Source organism: Heloderma suspectum, chromosome 1 (genome assembly GCF_057233095.1).
Source record: "Heloderma suspectum isolate Gila_16-S chromosome 1, 16-S_ref, whole genome shotgun sequence".
NCBI classification, from domain to species: Eukaryota; Metazoa; Chordata; class Lepidosauria; order Squamata; family Helodermatidae; genus Heloderma; species Heloderma suspectum.
The window spans coordinates 261,290,426-261,311,519 of NC_139458.1; the positions used below are offsets into that span (position 1 = coordinate 261,290,426).

At 42.3% G+C, this 21,094-nt stretch overlaps 1 protein-coding gene across 1 annotated transcript in view; it reads right to left on the reverse strand.

The window, feature by feature from the left end:
• LHFPL6 (LHFPL tetraspan subfamily member 6) overlaps positions 1-21,094 on the reverse strand; it is a 37,647-nt gene that overhangs the window by 4,824 nt on the left and 11,729 nt on the right. The window contains exon 3 of the mRNA XM_084826194.1: positions 2,074-2,172. Coding sequence (XP_084682320.1) covers positions 2,074-2,172 — 99 coding nt within the window. The remainder of the gene's footprint in view (positions 1-2,073; positions 2,173-21,094) is intronic.

The window sequence follows — 21,094 nt, forward strand, 5'->3', positions numbered from 1 at the left end:
AGCCAAAGGAAAAAGCCAGCGTTAAGGGATTTAGACAAGATCCTCTTGGGCAATAGTCCCAACAACCCAAGGAACCCAGCTCCATGCCTGACAACTATTATTCACAGAATAAACAGCAAGCTGAAACAAAACTTTGTTTGCTAATAGTATGTGATGGGAAATGTGATTGTCCAAGGCTTTTAAAAAACACAACTTTTGAAGGGTCCTAATACAGGTATCGAGGTATGTCAACCAGTTCTGGATGGGGTTGCACTCCCCCTGAAGGAGCAAGTTCGTAACTTGGGGGCGCTTCTTGACCCAAGCCTGCTCCTGGCATCCCAGGTGGAGGCAACGGTGAGAAGTGCCTGTTATCAGCTTCGGCTGATATACCAGCTATGCCCATTCCTGGAACATGTGGACCTGTTAACGGTGGTGCACACACTGGTAACCTCTAGGCGTGATTTCTGTAATGTGCTGTACTTGGGGCTGTCTTTATATTTAGTTTGGAAACTTCAACTTGTACAAAATATGGCAGCCAGGTTGGTCTCTGGGATACCCCGTGGAGACCATATTACACCGGTTTTAAAATCTTTACACTGGCTGCCAGTTTGTTTCCGAGCAAAATATAAAGTTCTGGTTCTTACCTTAAAGCCTTAGATGGTGTAGGTCCAAGGTACCTTAGGGACCGCCTTCTCCCCTATGCCCCAGTCTGCCACCTAAGGGCCCCTGAGGGCTCTCTGCTGCAGCTGCCTAATGTCAGCCTGGCAGCCACATGCAAGAGGACCCTTCTCCTTGCCGCCCCTCACGCCCCTCACGTGTGGAATGACCTGCTAGTTGAAATGCGCCTGCTGACCTGGTTGAAGGTTTTCAAACACACATTAAATACTCCATTATTCCGGCAGGCCTTCCCTTTTAAGAATTCTTGTTCTTTTTGCCGACTTTTGTATACTGTTTTAAGCAGTGTTGTTTTAAGCTGTGTTTTATTGTTGAATTTTTTAAAAAAATTGTTTTTAGTTCAAAGTTGTTTTTAATTATATGTTGTTTGTCCGTATGTTTTTATGTAAATAGTTTTTAAACTTTGTATATTGTATTTTAATGTTTTAACTTTTGTAAACTGCCCAGAGAGCTTCGGCTATGGGGCAATATAGAAATGTAATAATAATAATAATAATAATAATAATAATAATAATAATAATAATAATAATAATACAACAACAACAACAACAACAACTATAATTTCATCAGTAGCCACAGAGGGACCTTGAAGGCCTGCAGGCAGACTTTTTACAGTCAAGGGAGTAGGAGGCACCTAGTTCTTGAGATCTCAGAAGCTCAGTACCACAAAATACCTTCAAGCATCATGGCCATAGGACTGAAATCCTATGCATGTTTAGACAGAAAAATGTCCTATAATTCTCAGCATTCTCCAGCCAGCCATGCTGGCCTGGAAAGCCACATGTTGGCTTGGGAATGCTGGGAGTTCTAGGACTTTTTTCTGTCTAAACATGCATAGTAAATCTCTCCCACTGGCAGCACAAAGGAACAGGGACTTAATCAGATTCGTGCTTCAAAATAACCAGGCCTTAGTTTAGGGCACCTCTTCAGATGGTCTGGACATATTATTTGGCATGGTTATTTTGAGGGTGTTCACATTTAATTACCTTACTTAGGCTGCTCCTGCACCTTTTCATGTAATAAGGAACCAGGAACCAGTTTCAGCCTTGCACAAGGAGCATTCGTTATCTGCTTGGGTCAGGGGGACTTGGCCCTCTTTTCTTCTGGTGGGGTTAGCATCCCCACAAGGGATTGAATGGCCATCAACTATCTGATCTGGCTAAAGTGCACCAGGACTTTAGGCACTCTCATTATACGAGCCTTATATGAAACTAGTGCAACCACCAGAAGGCAGGTAAGACTATACAGAAACCTAGGTCTCAGGGAGAGCTTTATGTAAGCACAATCGGTTGTGGCGTTTGACTGGGTAGTTGCTGCATCTCCACTGTAAAAACCTTCCAGAAGCTTAGAATTCTGTATAACTCTTATAAATCAATGTGATCGTATTTGGAAGGTCAACCTCTACTGGTGGCTACTTACCTAGTTCAAACTGATTGGAAAGGTTACCACAGGTCTGCCTGACCTCTTCACTGTCCCAGCCCAGAGGATAAAGAGCACAACCAGAACCAATTAACAAACCTGCAGACACACATAAAAAAGAAGGGAAAGAAACAACAGGTCTTCACAAAATTGCCTTTGATTCTCCTAAGTAAAGTTAAATATAGGGTTGTCCAATGGTGGTTTTACCTTAGTAGAAAGTGCTTCCATTCTTGCATAGAGGGACCTGATTTTCACTGATCCTGGCTACCCACTTAAATCTCCCCCCAAAGCTACTCCTGGGGCTTCAGGGACCCTCCAGAATAGAGTGGAGTATGGGGGCTACAGTAGTTACAGAGGACTGACAAAACTCAGAAGTCCCAACTTGCCCGAGAGGAAGCACTTTCCCCTGAGGTAAAGCCACCACTGAATACAACTCCAGGTTCACACATAACAACAATCCAGAGTATGGATTGCCATTGAATCCTGGGTTGTTATTGAATCGTGGGTTATCGTTATATGCAAACCCTGCACTCTGGTTTAACTATGGGTTATTAATCATTAATAAGCCAGGTAGACATGGTTTGTTGTTGGGCTGTGAACTTTGGATTGTTTGTGGTTAACAACGCATACATAAACCACAGTACAGGGTTTGTGTGTAACAACAACCCATATTCAACCCATACTCTGAGTTGTTTTATGTGTGAACCAGGTCCATGTTTTTAGAATTACAAGCTTGGTTTTTCACAACCAGCAAACCTAGCAGATACTTAGTTAGCTCTAGCTGCTCATCTTTCAAGTAATTTAAGTGGAATCTCTGTCACAAATGCTGTAGCATGAATAGGAAACAAGAAAAGTATGCTTACTTTACATATATTTAAGCTTAAATGTGATTGTCCAGGCTGTTTTTGCTATTGTTGCATTTTGTTTCCATGTGACCTCACTGTTTACATTGTTTTTCTTCTGTACCCATATGTATATATCTGCCAAATAAAGGATAACACTCCACGCATCATAAGAAGTGGGCTCTGAGCAATGCAAGCCAGTCTTCTCCTTGCCTGGTGTCTTCCAAAAGTGTCCCACCATCCCTCACCAGCATGGCCATTGACCATTCTAGCTGGGGATGATGGGAGTTGTAGTCTAACACATCTGGAGGGCACCAGGGTCGAGGGAAGACTGGCTATGCTATAAAAAAATTGTTAGCCTTTAAGGTGCCAAAAGACTGTCTTGGTTTTGCTGCAACAGACTAAGATGGCTACCCTTCCAGAAATGGATGGGGAGGAATGCCATAATTAAAATTAGCATGATTCACAAGGTCCAGGATTTACACTGGGAAAAAAATGGCAGATGCTATTACAAAAAGCTGGCTGAAGTGGTAAGAGACCAAGAAAGTTTATGAAAGCTCTGTTCCAAAGTAAGCAAAAGAGTGGTTCAGAGTTTCCTAATCTGGAAAGTCAGTATTATGCAACCTAGTTACAAGTGTTAATGGAATGAATGAGACATGATGAAGAATAGTGCTATACTTCTGCAGGCACAAAAAGGAATTAACATTCCACTGAAGAAGCTGCTATGGAAAAAAAGTAAAAAAAAGAAATTAATTGTTCCAAATAATGTAGCTCTTAAATTAGTGTATATTGGTTTGGAATGTGTGCCCCCCAAACATTTCCTTAGGAATCTTGTTATACTTTGGAATGTCCCCCCCGCCCCATAAATAATGAGATCAGCATCAGTAGAAAGAGGGATTTATACACAAGAAGAGCTACTTAGAAAAAGAACTCTTCTTTGTTACCAGTATTTTCAGTTACAGCAATGGGAACGTTAGAAATGGAAGAGAAGTAGTTTCAGAGACTGAACTAAAGTTTAAGTCTGAGGATTCAAACAAAGGAATGCTGTCCAAATTATATAAACTACTGAATGAGATAAACTACACAGAGAAGTCATTGTATTAAATGGAATAAACATATTGGCTAAGATATTCCAGATGATGATTGGCAGTATTTGTGGTTTATAGGAATTAAGCTGTTGCTTCTAGGAATTAAGTGTTAACAGAATGGATAAAAAAGGATAAATAATAATGCTGGTTTATAGAAATTAAGCTGTTGCCCAGCATGACTTGTTTGAGATAAATATTAGGGATGTGCATTGGATTTGGCCGAAGACTGAGGCAAATTAGGCCCTTTCAGACCGTGAGCTTCCCTCTGAAGCAACCCGTACTGAAGCACAATCCGCACAAGGCTTTGTAGCTTCAGAAACACAGAAATAGTGTCTTTTGTTTTTGTTTCTCTAAATGCCGATGGGGAGGATTTGGGAAGGAGTGCAACTGAGTAACTGATGAGTCCACATTCTAATCCTAGGGCACGTTTTCCCAGGGGCTTTCCAATCACTGTGCTTTGAGGGAGGGATTCTGTGATTGTACAGAATTACATAAAAGTATGTCTTTGCTCTTGGTTGCTAACTTGTTCTGTAGCAAGCATGTAGGAAGTGAGAGGTTCTCTGTTGGGGTGGGGTGGCTTCAACTTCTGTTTGTTCATGATTTCAAACCCTTTGTTATCACCTTCTCAAATATTAACTCAGTCCTTCTCTCAGACTTTTTCCTGCAGTGAAAAATCTTTCCAGTGCCACACTTCATTATTTAAAACACAGTTTTTCAATCATTATAATTTCCCTATCCTTTTGAAACTTTGCAGGTTTCTTTCTTAGGGCCCCCTCTAAGCTGTCTTGCCACTTCCAGAACAATGATCTGCAAGAAACATAGGGGGATACGTGCATCCAGTTTTGGGTACCCTCAAAATGTAAAAGCTACTCTTATACAGCCCCCCCCCAAACCTATTCATCTGAAACCTGGAAGTGGCAACCATTCCTTCAAATTTCATCCAATTCTTCCAAGAAATAAAAATATAGGATAGGATCCAATGGTGTCCCACCACTGGCGGCAGGCACCACCGGTTCCCAGTGTGTGTGCAGCCCCTACCGCTGGCAGCAGCGATGCAGCACTTCCGGGGGCAAGCCCACAAATGACCGGAAATGCAAGTCTCTGGAAGGCGCTGGTGGGGTTGGCTGCATGCACACTGGGAACAAGTGGTGCTGGCCACCAGCAGTAGGACACCATTGGATCCCATACCCTTACTGCCAGTTCCTTTAAAAATGAATGAATAAATAAAAATATAAGGCTGCATGGCACAAAACCCCCTGCACCTATTTTTCTGAAATTTGGCAGGCATCATTCCATCTTAAGGGGCTACTCTGTCTGCAAATGTCATTCAATTCTGACAAAGAGAAAAAGGATGTCGCCAGTTTTTGATTCCCCATAATAGCCAATGGGAGGCACAAAGACTTAGGCTGCCTTTACACTAAAGAAAACCCCCGCAGGCCTCCCATTCTGGAGCCTTTCCACGTTTATAGCAGGCTCCCAGTGACCAGATGATTGCTGAGAGGGGAAGCTTTTAATTTTCAAGGTTCCATAGAAGTCAATGAAACAGTGCCATCTAGTGGCTGTTTTGATCACATAACATTCCAAGTTAAAAAGAGAGTTAATTAGTTCTGGATCTTTTTGAGATGAAATAAGCAGGAAATACCTCTGGATGTGCCCTGGAGGTTAATGAGGTCATGAACGGACCCACAAACTTCTGTGAATGAGCAATCACAATGGCAGAATAAAAGCTCCGTGTGAAGGAGCCCTCAGACTTCCAAATCTTGACTGGAGTTCAGTACCAAGTCAAAGCAGACAGCCTCTCAATTGGGCTGAGCCAAATTGGGCTGTTTGCCAAGTAAAATCTTGTGGTCTGTGCACACCTCTAAACTAGCTAGCTATCAGACAGACAGACAGACATCTCCTAGTGCCAACTTAATGTATTCGTGATGTAACAATTCTTGTTGTTGTTGTTGTTCAGTCGTTCAGTCGTGTCCGACTCTTCGTGACCCCATGGACCATAGCACGCCAGGCCTTCCTGTCCTGCGCTCTCTCCCAGAGCGTGCTCAAGTTCATATTCATTGCATCCGTGATGCTATCTAGCCATCTCATCCTCTGCCGTCCCCTTCTCCTTTTGCCTTCAGTCTTTCCCAGCATCAGGGTCTTTTCCAGGGAGTTTTCTCTTCGCATTAGGTGGCCAAAATATTGGAGCTTCAGCTTCATTATCTGTCCTTCCAATGAGCACTCAGGGTTGATTTCCTTTAGGATGGACTGATTTGACCTCCTTGCAGTCCAGGGGACTCGTAAGAGTCTTCTCCAGCACCACAGTTCGAAAGCATCAATTCTTCGGCGCTCAGCCTTCCTTATAGTCCAGCTCTCACAGCCATACATTACTACTGGGAAAACCATAGCTTTGATTAGACGGACCTTTGTCGGCAAGGTGATGTCTCTGCTTCTTACTATGCTGTCTAGGTTTGCCATAGCTTTCCTCCCAAGGAGCAAGCGTCTTTTAATTTCATGGCTACAGTCACCGTCTGCGGTGATCTTGGAGCCCAAGAAAGTAAAATCTGTCACTGCTTCCATTTCTTCCCCTTCTATATGCCAGGAAGTGATAGGGCCAGATGACATGATCTTAGTTTTTTTAATGTTGAGTTTCAAACCAGCTTTTGCACTCTCCTCTTTCACCCTCAACAAGAGGCTCTTGAGATCCTCTTCGCTTTCTGCCATTAGGGTGGTATCGTCCGCATATCGGAGGTTGTTGATAATTCTCCCGGCAATCTTAATTCCGACCTGTGATTCATCCAACCCGGCATTTCTCATGATGTACTCTGCATATAAGTTAAATAAGCAGGGTGACAATATGCAGCCTTGTCGTACTCCTTTCCCAATTTTGAACCAATCGGTTGTTCCATGTCTGGTTCTTACTGTTGCTTCTTGACCCTCGTACAGGTTTCTCAGGAGACGGGTAAGGTGGTCTGGTACTCCCATCACTTTCAGAATTTGCCACAGTTTGTTGTGATCCACACAATCAAAGGCTTTAGCGTAGTCAATGAAGCAGAAATAGACATTTTTCTGGAATTCTCTTGCTTTCTCCATGATCCAGCGAATGTTGGCGATTTGATCTCTAGTTCCTCTGCCTCTTCTAAACCCAGCTTGTACTTCCGGTAGTTCTCGGTTCGCATACTGCTGAAGCCTAGCTTGTAGGATTTTGAGCATCACCTTGCTGGCATGTGAAATGAGCGCAATTGTGCGGTAGTTTGAACACTCTTTGGCGTTGCCCTTCTTTGGAATTGGAATGTAAACTGACCTTTTCCAGTCTTGTGGCCACTGTTGAGTGTTCCAGATTTGTTGGCATATTGAATGCAGCACTTTAACAGCATCATCCTTTAGGATTTTAAATAGCTCGGCTGGAATACTGTCATCTCCACTAGCTTTGTTGTTACTAATGCTTCCTAAGGCCCACTTGACTTCACTCTCTAAGATGTCCGGCTCAAGTTCAGTGACCGCACTATCATGGCTATCAGGGACATTCAGATCTTTCCTGTATAGTTCTTCTGTGTATTCTTGCCACCTCTTCTTAATCTCATCTGCTTCTGTTAGGTCCCTGCCTTCTTTGTCCCTTATCATGCCCGTCTTTGCACAAAACGTTCCCTTGAGATCTCCAATTTTCTTGAAGAGATCTCTAGTCTTTCCCATTCTGTTGTTTTCCTCGATTTCTTTGCATTGTTCATTTAAGAAGGCCTTCTTGTCTCTCCTTGCTATTCTCTGGAACTCTGCATTCAGTTGGGTATATCTTCCCCTTTCTCCCTTGCTTTTCACTTCCCTTCTTTCCTCAGCTACTTGTAAAGCCTCATCAGACAGCCACTTGGCTTTCTTGCATTTCTTTTTCTTTGGGACGGATTTTGTTGCTGCCTCCTGAACAATGTTACGGACCACCGTCCATAGTTCCTCAGGCACTCTGTCTATCAGGTCTAATCCCTGAAATCTATTCCTCACCTCCACTGTATATTCAGAAGGGATATGACTGAGGTCATACCTGAACGGTTTAGTGGTTTTCCCGACATTCTTCAATTTAAGCCGAAATTTTGCAAGAAGCAGCTCATGATCTGAGCCACAGTCAGCTCCAGGTCTTGTTTTTACTGACTGTATGGAGCTTCTCCATCTTTGGCTGCAAAGGACATAATCAATCTGATTTCGATATTGACCATCTGGTGACGTCCATGTGTAGAGTCGCCTCTTGTGCTGTTGGAAAAGAGTGTTTGCTATGATCAGCATGTTCTCTTGGCAAAACTCTTATTAGCTTTTGTCCTGCTTCATTTTGTACACCAAGGCCATGCCTGCCTGTTATCCCGGTGATTTCTTGACTTCCTACTTTAGCATTCCAATCCCCTATGATGAAGAGGACATCTTTTTTTGGTGTTAGTTCTAGAAGATGTTGTAGGTCTTCATAGAACCGATCAACCTCAGCTTCTTCGGCCTCAGTGGTTGGGGCATAGACTTGAATTACTGTGATGTTGAATGGTTTGCCTTGGATTCGTACTGAGATCATTCTATCATTTTTAAGATTGTACCCCAGTACTGCTTTTCCCACCCTTTTGTTGACTATGAGTGCTACTCCATTTCTTCTAAGGGATTCTTGCCCACAATAGTAGATATGATGGTCACCTGAATTAAATTCGCCCATGCCTGTCCATTTTAGTTCGCTGATTCCCAAGATGTCGATGTTCAATCTTGCCATCTCATGTTTGACCACCTCCAGCTTACCTTGATTCATTGATCTGACATTCCAGGTTCCTAAACAATATTGTTCTTTACAGCATCGGATTTTCTTTTCACCGCCAGACACATCCACAGCTGAGTGTCCTTTCGGGTTTGGCCCAGCCGCTTCACTCTTTCTGGCGCTACTTGGAAATACCCTCTGCTCTTCCCCAGTAGCATATTGGACACCTTCCGACCTGAGGGGCTCATCTTCCGGCGTCATCTCTTTTAGCCTTGTGATATGTTCCATGGGGTTTTCTTGGCAAGAATACTGGAGTGGGTTGCCATTTCCTTCTCCAGTGGACCACATTTTGTCAGAACCCTCTGCCATGACCTGTCCGTCTTGGGTGGCCCTGCACGGCATAGCTTATGGCTTCACTGAGTTACGCAAGCCCCTTCGCCACAACAAGGCAGTGATCCATGAAGGATAACAATTCTACAGGGGATCTAATACAGTTATAGTGCCATTGTTCATATATTTAGACAATCTAGAAACAGATGACTGGAAAGATAAGGATTAACTGGCAACTCAGTTCAACTGGAGCTTTACAGTATAATCCTATACATGTGTCTACTCAGAAGTAAGTTCCTTTGAGTTCAATGGGGCTTACTCCCAGGTAGGTGGGTATATGAATGCTGCCTAAAGGCACAATCCTACGCATGTTTATACAGAAAAAGGTCCTACAACTCCCAGCATTTCCCAGCCAGCATGGCTGGCTGCAGAATGTTAGATGTTGTAGGACTTTTTTCTGTCTAAATGTGCATAGGATTGCACCCTAAAAGGCTATAATGCTCTGCACACAGTGGAAGTAAGCTCTACTAGGGCACTGGGATTTACTTCTGGTTCTGTGTAAAAATGCATAGAACTGCACTGTAATTCTTGAATATTTTACAGATAGATCCTGGAATGAGACAGGAACTAATTTTCTATTTGTTGATTGCAGCAAAGTGCTTGATTGCACAATACTAGAAAAGGAAGGCTGTGCCATTAATTAAAATAAGGAGAAATAAGTGTTGGAATGATGTCATTAGCTGTCTAATAGTCACATTTTAAAAATTAGAGACTGGATGGTATGATTAAGGGTATTAAGAGAAATCTTCAACAAATTCAATATTGGGGCAGACATGGGAAATATTGAATATAGTTGGATTGAGATCATAATATATTAATGAACTTGTTGAAAGTAACTATTATAATTGACAATCATATGACTTCTTTTTGTCAAGCTGTTATTATCTTATTGGGTTATCTTTGAAGATTTATATTTTGGGTTATATCCAGTGTTAGTTTAACTTAATTCACATTTATTTCAATGCGTCTACTCTAAGGAGGACTAATATTGGATACAACCCATTATATTGTATTTTTTCCTGACCACCATATCTTGTATACCATCAAAATGATGTTCATTTTACTTACATTTTACCCTTGTTCTGTTTCTCATGGCTCATACTGCCCAAGAGCACAATTTGCCTCTGCTGGATCAGATAGAAACTTCACTTTTTTAAAGAATAAGGGGCTATATAGCCCAACATGTTACATCTAGTACATGAGCTTTTCAAAAAAACATTTCATACTAGCTGGTTCTAATAAAAGGTCTTTTGGGACTAACATGGCTGTAAAGATTTTGATCTGCAGTGGAGCACTGCACATGTTGCCATCCAAAAGGGGGGTTCTTAAGATGGGTGAATATTTATGTCAGCAAAACCCTCTGCCACGTTGAGTGATGGGATGATATTCTAAGGTGGCTCAATACCAATCCCTCCGAATGCCAGGAAACATCACTAGGCTAGAAAACATTAACTCTGTTCTTCATGTACTTTTAGAATTTATCTCCAACTTTGCCATTATACAGTCCATTGCTTTTTGCCATACTCATGCTCTGTACCATGTAACAAATCTGAGAATTCTGAAATAGCACTGGAGATGTGGGCATTCCTTACAACTGGGTTTTATACACATCTTTCATACACTGCTTAGTTGCAGGGTCTGTTTCTGTAACTTAAATACCTTATAGCATGGTTGAAAGCAATTAAGGATCTCTTCCCACATCCTCACTTTATTTTAAGAATGAAAAGGTCTTCCAAATCCAATGGAAGGATAAGTCCAGACCAGCTACCATTCCCGGGCACAACTACCTTTTCCTTTTCCCGAATGTCAGTCTAAAGAAGAGTTCTGTGTAACTTAGAAGCATACATATTATATTTTATTTTGCAATTCTATCCATGCTTACCTCGAAAAAGTAAGTCCCACAGACTTACCTCTTAATAGGCATGCATAGAATTGTGCTGTCAGAATACTAGTTGGGCCAAATAACCATTTTGCTTTTTCGTATTCTGCAGAACCAGTGTGGCTTCAAATGCTTTGATTACCCTGAAATGGTAACCTCCTTATCTCTCTTCAGCCTTGTAGTGTGCTTTAGCAGCTTTCCTTTCAAGATGTACATGGCACCTTACGGAGTTATGTGGGCAGCACAGGTCCCTGCACCCAAGGAGCTTACAATCCAAGTGTAAGCTCTCTGCATAGTTTCAATGTGATTCAGTTACTACTTCTGACAACCAATGTGAGCCTACCCCTGAATCTGAACCCATGCAGTGATTTCATATCTTGCCAACAGTCCTGTGGATTTCACTAATTGTCACAAGAATATATAGATTATGGAGATGCTGCCAACTATGGTGCTGATCTTGGGGATTTAATCCACTCCTCTTTTGGGGCCCTGTTGGGATGGGCTAAAACCAAACACCCCCTTTATAGCAAGACTGCAGAACCTCAGGCCCGGGGGACAAATCTGACCCTTTGGGGGTCCCCAGAAAGACACTCCCCTTTCCCCCAACCACCAATCATTTGATGGTCCCCTAGCTTTTGTGCATTTTCTTTCCCCATTCTAAAAGGTTGAAATGCCTGTCCTAAGGGCTATTCACTGGCAGTAAGGGCTTTTAACGAAAATATGCTGGCGTGTTCAGTAGTTTAGGGCCCTGCTCCTTTCACCTTCAGCCCCGCCCACCACTGGAATGCAACCCCTGAGAGGTTCTCTGAAATGGAATTCGGCCCTTGGGCTGAGAGAGGTTCTGCACCCTCGGTTTCAATGACAACAGTCTACCACCAGCTTGCCGTAACAGGAAGGCAGATATGACTTAAAGAAAAATAATGACTCTGGATGGAAGTCAAGGGCTGGTCTTTGACATTATAAGCCCCGAGACCACAGAACTCCTCAAACCACTCAAATATGAAACTTAATGTTGATCACATATGTAGGCTACTATGTCAGTATAGTAGAGATTTTATGCTGGGCTACCACTAGGCCATATTGTGCCAAAACAGTGGAGTAATTTTTAAAAACATTGTATGAGCCTTGAGCGGTATCCTATTTGACACTAGTGCTAATGTAAATTACGTTGCATTAGCATAGCTAACCTCGAGTGCAATGCCAATAACCTCGAGTGCAATGCATTTGCTGGCATGATGGGATTTCCCAGGAAACCTATGGTGCCAGCAAACGCTATTGGAGTTGTGCTAGAGGTCACTTACATTAGCGCGATGTAATTTATGTTAGCGCTAGTGTTGGATAGGGTACTGCCCCTTGCAAGGAAGTCCCCCCAAGGTACCAACCAGCCCATCACGTTTTTGACTAGTTCACCTGCATGCAAAGATGTCAATTCTTTCCTGACCCTGTGGACAGAACTGTGACGTGGCTTGTCCTCTAGGGTGTCAGGGCAGGTATGGTTGGGAAAGGACATGAGGTATGAGGGGTGCTTACAGGCATGACAGCAGGATTCCTGATTCTCTGCCTGCACAATTAGGAATAATCTGTTTAGCAGACTGGCCTTCCTTTTCAGTGCAATTATTTACAAGCTGCTAGATATTTGCTTGCAAAAGGCTCATAAATCACACAGCAACGGAATGGAAAATACAACTCACATTTTGCTGGGAATCCAGAAAGAATAACACAAAGATCCCTGAGAGAGTTCATGAAGTCCATTTGGTGCTTTGGAAAAAAATGTTGCTGGGAATTCATTTTTGTCTTCATGCAATGTCTTGAATTTATAGGCTCCCATTTAGAATTCAGTAAGCAAAAACTGGACATGTGCAGCGTGAGCCTAAGGAGATTTACTTGGTACCAAGTCCCATTGTTTTCAATGGGGCTACTCCCAAGTAAATGCACACAAGATTTCAGCCTTGGATACAAGTGTTTGACTCTGTGCTCAGCCTTTGTTAGGCAGAACTGAAAAAGCAAAACACTGGCTCTTTATTGAGAAGCCAAGGAATTCAGGCAGTTTAATGGGTTTTCAAGGTGGAAGCTGAAAATGTGGATAAATCATTCAGTCATTTATTTCATTTGTAAAAATTAAATACCTCCTACTTCATTTAGAAATCCACAGACAATTTCTCACAAGGAATTATTGTACAGAGGGACAGAGGTTTCAAAATCTGGCAATCCTAGCAGTGGCGTCCAAAGCAAATATGCAAAATAGTTACCTATTTCTTAAGTGTGAAGTTCTGAAATGGTGAAATATCATGGTTAAACCAGCCATACCATTTTGGCTCTTACAGCCAAAGCCTGATCAGTCAGCATCACAGGCCATACATACATTTTCCAGCATCAGATCAATCCTCAGTCCCAAACACATTTCCCCCCCGTGACCTGTTCATTTGTGATGTCTTTCTTCATTGCTCTTGCTGAACACTATTTTTATTTCTGCATACAAGCTTGTGAAACAGCACTGCTTTCATTAGGCCAATTGCCCAAAGTCTCATGAAAAATTTATGTAGCTACCCTCTAGATGGGAAAGCACCGAGTGCTATATTGGTACTGCATACTATATATTTGGCAGGATTCCATTGCCTAGGGAGAGAAGTGACCTAGCTATTATCTGATCTACTGCTTAGATGCAGCCTTAGATGCAGCTGTATGTATCAGATCATAACTCTTTATTATTGAAACAATTATTTCTGAACAGCAGGGGTCCAAGAAGGTAGGAATTAATTTAGTAATATGCATTCATGAATTCTGAAGAACACAAGCAACTCCATTTGAGGATAAAGACTGTGCCAGTAATTGCTGAATTGATTTTTTTTTAAAGCCCCACTGGCACCAAAGCTACCATTAAATTGAACTGTACTTTCTGCAGAATGAATGTTAGAACTCTATAAAGACCTTTGCTTGTTGGCTATCAAAGCGGTGATTAAAGATTCCGCAAAAACTAATAATGACTTCCCAAGTGACCATTGTTCATAAAGATGTCTTATAACAAAGTATTCACTGCAGACTATTCAACTCACTACATTCATAATAAAGGTTGCATTTAATGCCCTGCTCTTCTCAAACTACATTCAAAACAGTCAATTCAAGCATCTCCAATACAGTAAGACAAAATACAAACAGCTAATACTAAATAGCTCAAATTGATAATGCAATAAAGCATTCAGAGCAGCTGTTTTCTGCTTTTCTGCTTTATTAAAAGTATTTCAAAAGGTGGGGAAAGGAAGGTTTTAGCACATTTTAAACTAGCCTTGGGTCTCTGGGTATTGTGGGGCTATAATCCCCATCATCCCCAGCCAGTGTGGCCAATGGTTAGGGATGATGGGAGTCATAGTCCAACGATATCTGGGGAACCCGCGGTTGGAAAAGATTGTAAATGGAAAAGGTTGTGAAATCCTGAAATGCTGTGCTCCTTTAGGAGGGAATTACATAAGACTACAGCTACTGAAAAGAAAACCCTACTTCATACCCTAATACATCTAGACCAGTCTTCCCCAAACTGGTGCCCTCCAGTTGTTTTGGACTTCAATTCCCATCAGCCCCAGCCAGCATGGCCAATTATCAGGAATGCTAGAAGTTATAGTCCAAAACATCTGGAAGGCACCAGGTTGGAGAAGGCTGGTCCAGACAGAACTTGAAGCTGGGCCTCATGGAAAATGTTAAGATGGGGAAAAGATCTCCCAGAGATCTGCAGATCTTGAGTTACTTTGGCCATTATAGCTCAATAGCAGCCCCTTGACTTGTGCCTGGAAGCTGGATAGCAAGCCAGTGCAGTTGATGTATAACAGGTCTTACTTGTTCCTGCCAGTTCTCTTTCAGCAGGACATGGGCCACCGCATCCTGTGCTAGCTGAAGCTTCAGACACTCCCCAAGGGCAGCTTCATGAAGAGTTGATTGCATACATTCATCATGCTCAGCAGACAGATGCAACCCAGTCATGTGCAACACAAACAGGAAGAATTAAATTTTCCGTACTCCTGGACAGCAGGTTTCCATGAAGAATACATGTTCCAATTCACGTCCAATTCAGTCAGTATTATCACTTGTCTGCTTTAAAAATGCTACATGATTTTGGCATGCATGTTGCAGTCATAGTCAGTCTTAAGGCAGCATGAGCCATCTTTCTCGTGCATCTGTGTTCCATTCACAGTCACAATGTATTATGGCTTTCTTAAGGATGCTCCTCTCTCATATCACAAGAATAAAGATGGCTTAGTGTAAAAGGGTGTGCATGTACGTATGGATGTAATTCTAAAATATCCTAGGGCACTGTACACAACATTAAAAAACAAATGAACAAATCCAATATAAAAAAACATATGATTACATAATTAAAACAGCAACTCTTCAACTAGGAAGTCAAACAAAAACACATCAATCGATTCAGTTTAAAAATAAATTGTAAAACATACTTGGGCAAAAAGAAATATTTTAATTTGGCACCGAAAATAAAACAAAGTTGGCACCAATCATATCTCCTTTCAGAGGGCATTCCAAAGTCCGAGTGCCACCACAGAGAAGGCCCTCTCATTTGTAAATGCATAGCGTACGACCTGGTTCACACATAACGACAACTCAGAGTATTGGCTGAGTATGGGTTGTTGTTGAATCATGGGTTGTTGTTGAATCGTGGGTTGTCGTTGAATCGTGGGTCGTCATTACATGCGAACCCCGCACTATGGTTTAACTTTGGGTTGTTAACCACAAACAACCCAGAGTTCACAACCCAACAACAAATCATGGGTTCCCTTCCTTGGTTGTTCAATGACCCTATGCAAATCAGCCCAATTTGCACTGGAAAACTTTCCAGGTCCCAGAAAACCTGCAACACTGGGTAGGTATTTGGGCCCCAAGGCATTTAGGGCTTTACCAGCGCCTTGATATTGATTACCAGCACCTTGAATTGGGATCGGCAGTGAAAAGGAAGCCAATGTATTTCCTTCAAATTGGTGTAATATGGCTTGTTTGAGACGAAATTCTGGGTTAAAGTGATGAGGATGGTCATGGACCAGCATGAAAAGTTTAACAATATCATATATAATGTATGTTCAAATCAGTATGAGAAGAGTTAAACCATTCTGATTTGGGGTGATTATGCAATGCGTTTAGCCAAAGCATGTGGCTGATTTTGGTACGGCTGTCAGAATTTTCAAAATTTGGCAGCCTGTTTAAGGTCACAGAGGTGCAAAATGCCATTGCACAAAATAAGAAACTATTAAAAATCTATGATTAATAAACCATAGTGTATCAATTTACTTCAAATAGCTCCCCAATTTTTCTCCCTGAGCGCTTTAAACGGTGTCTGTTCCCCAAACAGTTCCTGTACTCATCAGCTGTTTACCGATTCAGCTCCACTCTTCTACTGAATCCTTGGGGACTTAAGTGCTTCCAGATGAGGCTTTTATCATGCAGTCATACTGCCTCATTCATGGAATTTTACCAGACATCATGAACTTCCACTTGTAACCCTCCCATGTTTGCCCACCACTGCTTCTTCCATCTTTTTTCTTTCCACAAATAATCAATTAAGGAAGAAAAGTCGGAGTAGCTGTACAATTGGTAGCACTTGGAGCCCTCTGTCTGGAAGCATCCTTAAAAATGCATGGGTAAGTGCAGAACTTTTGTGTCAATCATGGGTCTTTCGCAAATAACTACTGACTTAACTCAAGTATCATGACACAGTTTGGATGTAATGTTTTGAACTGGCTTGAAAAATCACCTGGTTATTTGGGGTGTAGAAAGCAGACACCCTTGTCATGGTCAGATAGTTATCTTCTGAAGGCTCAGATCCTTCAGTGTCCTGTCAAAGTGGTGGACCAGTTTAGGATGATGTGTCCCCTGCCTACTGAGACTCATGGACTCAACAAGTTTTCAGACATCTCCGTGAGACATTCCTACAGACTTTGACAGCTATTCTGTTGACCTGTACAGCAGCAGGTTGACTAAGGGTATTGACAAGATGGCTGCTTAACTGCTAGAGGTCTCCTTGGTTTACAGGCAATGGTGCAGTGGTAAATCTTGAAGTGCAGGCCCGCCTTGTGACAGTCCCCATAGCTCCCCCCCAGGAGAGTCCAAAAATGCAGTCAGCTGGGTCTTGTTTGCTCATTCAAGACCAAGCCAACCTAAAACACTTTGCGTTACAACAGGAAGTAATATATCAATGTTGGGACAATTCATTTTCCCCCATGGAAGACTAGCTAAAGTCTAAGCCTGAGCACCTTGCAGAAGCATTTGTAAGACCTACCTGTTTCAACTAACTTGTGGGATTCAGGATTAAGTCATCAAAGGAAGAGAAAAATGTCAATGCCAAATGAATGGATATGGAATTCTATTCTCATTTGCTGGACTGATGAGTTTTTTGGGGGAGGGCTTGGGCAGGCTAGAAATAAAATAATTTGAAGAAATCAAGCATAGAATCAGAATGTACCAAGAGGCCATCTAGTTTTACTAATAGTTAAGAATGTAGAACCTCACCGACTGATCCACACCAGCAAATGCAGGAGGGTGCAGAACAACTAGCTACAGTTGACTCAAGCAAGCAAAACACACTAAACGAGATGAAAACATATTCCTTGCTCAGCAGGTATTGCAACCTGGGAAAATAAAATCCCCCAATACAGTGATCAGTCAGACAGTGACCCTGAGCAAAATCCACTCAAGCCTCCTAACATGTCATCTCTAGTTGTGGCTCTGGAGGAAGGGGGAGGGGAGAGACAATCCTGTGTTGACCACAATGGAAGAGGGAACAGCAGAGTGGGAAAATCTCAAGTGATCCACTGTACATTTACCCAACTATCTTTCTGTGTAATCTTGGAAAGAATGCTGCCCAATGCATTTTAACCATTGAGCAATACTCCTACAAGTGACTTTCCAGGGACAACAAGCTCCTTGCTTTCCTTTGGCCACACAATCCCCCAGCCACGGGCAGCCAAGAGATTACATCTGAACACTGCTCTCTGATGCCAGGAATATTCCCCAGCACCACAAAGGCAGAATGCATGCACAACACTTGCCAGAGGCTGGCTTGAGCAGCGGGGAAAGGGTGGGGAGGCAGGGATTATTCAGATCCCCATTTTTTTCTGCAAGGATAGGAATCTCTACTGTCGGCAGTTAGGCACAGTGACTGACAGCATGCCGACATAGGAAGGACTATTACAGGGAGTGATGCATCATGTACCATTTCCTAGAGCATTAAAACATACTGTTCAATATTTCATAGCCTCCCACATTGCACGGGGAACTCCTTGCATACTTGTAGCATTCCTGTTCTCCTGTGGATCATCACTGCCTGCAGACTTTTCTCCCCCCCACCGCCCACTATTATACATTGCCAAAGGCCTGCTGTATTCATATACTCTGAGCAGCTTGCCCTGAACTGACTGAAAAGCAAAAAGGGTGTTAGCCCTTTTAGACAAAGAAAAAACTTCAATTGCCCTATAATATATGTTGACAGTTAAAAAAGAAAGAAAAAAGAACAAGCTGTAATGCTTGAAATGCAATATGTGCAGTATGTGGTGCCTCAATAGTCATGTACATTCATTTACACGCATAGGCACTAGAGACAAAAGGCATTTGCCCCTGCTCAGAGGTTTCACTTCTAGGGATCCTACAGAAGGGGGCAGAAATTGGAAGAATAGCAAACCCTAGCAACTCACTTTAATTAGGTTTTTGAAAGGCATCCCTTTTTAAATCTCCCCCAAATGCAAAAAAAAGGGCAGCATTTATCAGGAACAGACACTGGAAAAATTAGGACTATCCCTCATAAATAGGGACCACTGGAGCAATTGATATTTACGAATGTATATAGGTAGTTAAAGTGTACCCTCGTAGGTAATCAGTACAATGGTTTGCTTGCTAATGATATATCTGAAGTACAGATTCAAAACTTGCTTTAAGCCAAGAGTTATGTCGACTCACTGTGATGGAAAGTGGAAGCACAGCTTCCACGTACCATGCAGAACAATCAGCCAGATGCAAAGGGCTTCAGAAACAAGAAGAAAATACCTCATCTTCCTCTCACACCTTCAGGCACTCTCCTTTGTCCCCCAAACTGTGACCTGGTTGACACGTAACAACAACCCAGAGTATCGGTTATTGTTGAATCGTGTGTTGTTGTTGCATGCGAACTCTGCACTATGGTTTAATTATGGGTTGCTAACCACAAACAACCTAGAGTTCACAAGCCATAGGCTCTCTTCCTGGGTTGTTCGTGGTTAATAACCGATAGTTAAACAATAGTGCAGGGTTTGCACATAACGATAACCCACGATTTAACAACAACCCATTCTCAACCCATACTTTCGGTTGTCGTTATGAGCGAACTAGGCCTGGCCCATTCCTGGCTGATCACATTCAAATTAGACATCAGTCCCAATGGAGTCTGTGCCCGATCCCAAAGTGATCTGGAGTGAGTCTCTGATGCAAGGCACCCCCACTCTGCACCAGAGCATGGACACTTCAAAGCCTACTGAGGTCTTCACCTTGTGAATGAGGCCTTCTACACACACACACACACACACACTCCATTGTGTGTAGTTTGCCAGGTGACAGCTGGATGGGACTGATCTTTGCCACAAAGCCTGTAGACATCTGTGAAGTCTTGTATGTACCTGTGAACACATGATGAATCTAAGGAAATTGGACACCATGGGAACCACAGCTGCGACTGGGTTGATGCTTTGCCACTAGAGTCCAATTATAAACTGTTGAGAGTATAAGTAGTATGAAGAGAAGCCGCACATAAACTCACCAAACAGCTTTTTGGACTGAGGCCTCTGTGTGTGTTTGCGGCTGTGTGTGTTTGTGCACTTCACCCAAAGTTTTTCTATTGTGTTAATTTTTGCATTGACACATTAATCCAGTTCAGACACAACAACAGAGAGGTGTTTTTTTTACCTGGGTTTAACCATGGATTCCAACTCTGGATTGTCTCTCCCCATTCACATGCAACACCGAACAACCTGATTTGCATGCAACACTGAACAACCCAAAGATGGAGCAACCTTGGGTTGTATTGCTCCTCCTGCTTGATTGGGCAGTGGGAGCCCAGCATGCTTGCTCACTCCCGCTTGATCGCAACAACCCAGTGTTTTAAAAAAACCATACTCTGGGCAGAGTCAAGAAGTTGGAAAGTCATTTGGCATGCAGTCTTATAATCAAAGACCAGCATATCCAATTTAGATTATCTTATGGTTTACAAAGAAATCAGGAAACGAGACAGAATTTGAGGAGCCAAAAACATTTTTCAAATTGCTGTAGGCTATGTGTAAATGGACCTATGCCATAGAACAAATGAAGCAAATCTGAAATTGTTCAGAAGGACTTTCATTGCAATTAACTTATAGGACACACAAAAAAGGTCCATTAATAGTACATTTTAAAAGTGTGATAGATGAGTGGCAATGAAACTTTTAAGAGGCATCATTATCTGAACTGCACAGAGCAAGAACATTTTAAATAATACATATTTCATAAGCTTCTCTCATCTCATAGTTTCCAAAATTCAACTGGTATAGTTTGATTGCACTTCCATGTAGGAAATGCTACAAGTTGAATGTGTCTGTCCGAGAGCTGGTAATTCCTCTGCTGGGGGAAAAATGTACTGGACAAAATTTGCCATATTCTACATTGATGCCATCCCATAAGATATAAAGAGTCCTTGCAGAGACAATTTGGCCACATCACTCAACTCCAGATGATATGCTGTGTAGATCTGCAGCAGCAAAAACAACAAAGAGTCCTGAAGCACTGTAAAACTGCCACTCTGGAAGCAGTAGCACTGAGGAGTGGGATATAAACTCCTAAACAAAATGATAACTAATCTATTTAGTAAGGCATGAGCTCTCATAGGCTAGAGCCTACTTCATGGGTTGCACAAAGTAGTCTGGAAGTTGGTAGGTGGTGGTATGATATCCAAAGATACGCAGGCTTTACTGTATCACATTTGTAGGGGTACTGTAGCTGTTTTGATACTTTCCCATGAGGTAGAGCCCTGAAGCTGGATATGTGAGGAGTGCAAGGCACCTCGATTACTAAACAAATCTTGGAACACAGGACACTGCCTTATACCGACTCAGACCACTGGTTCATCTAG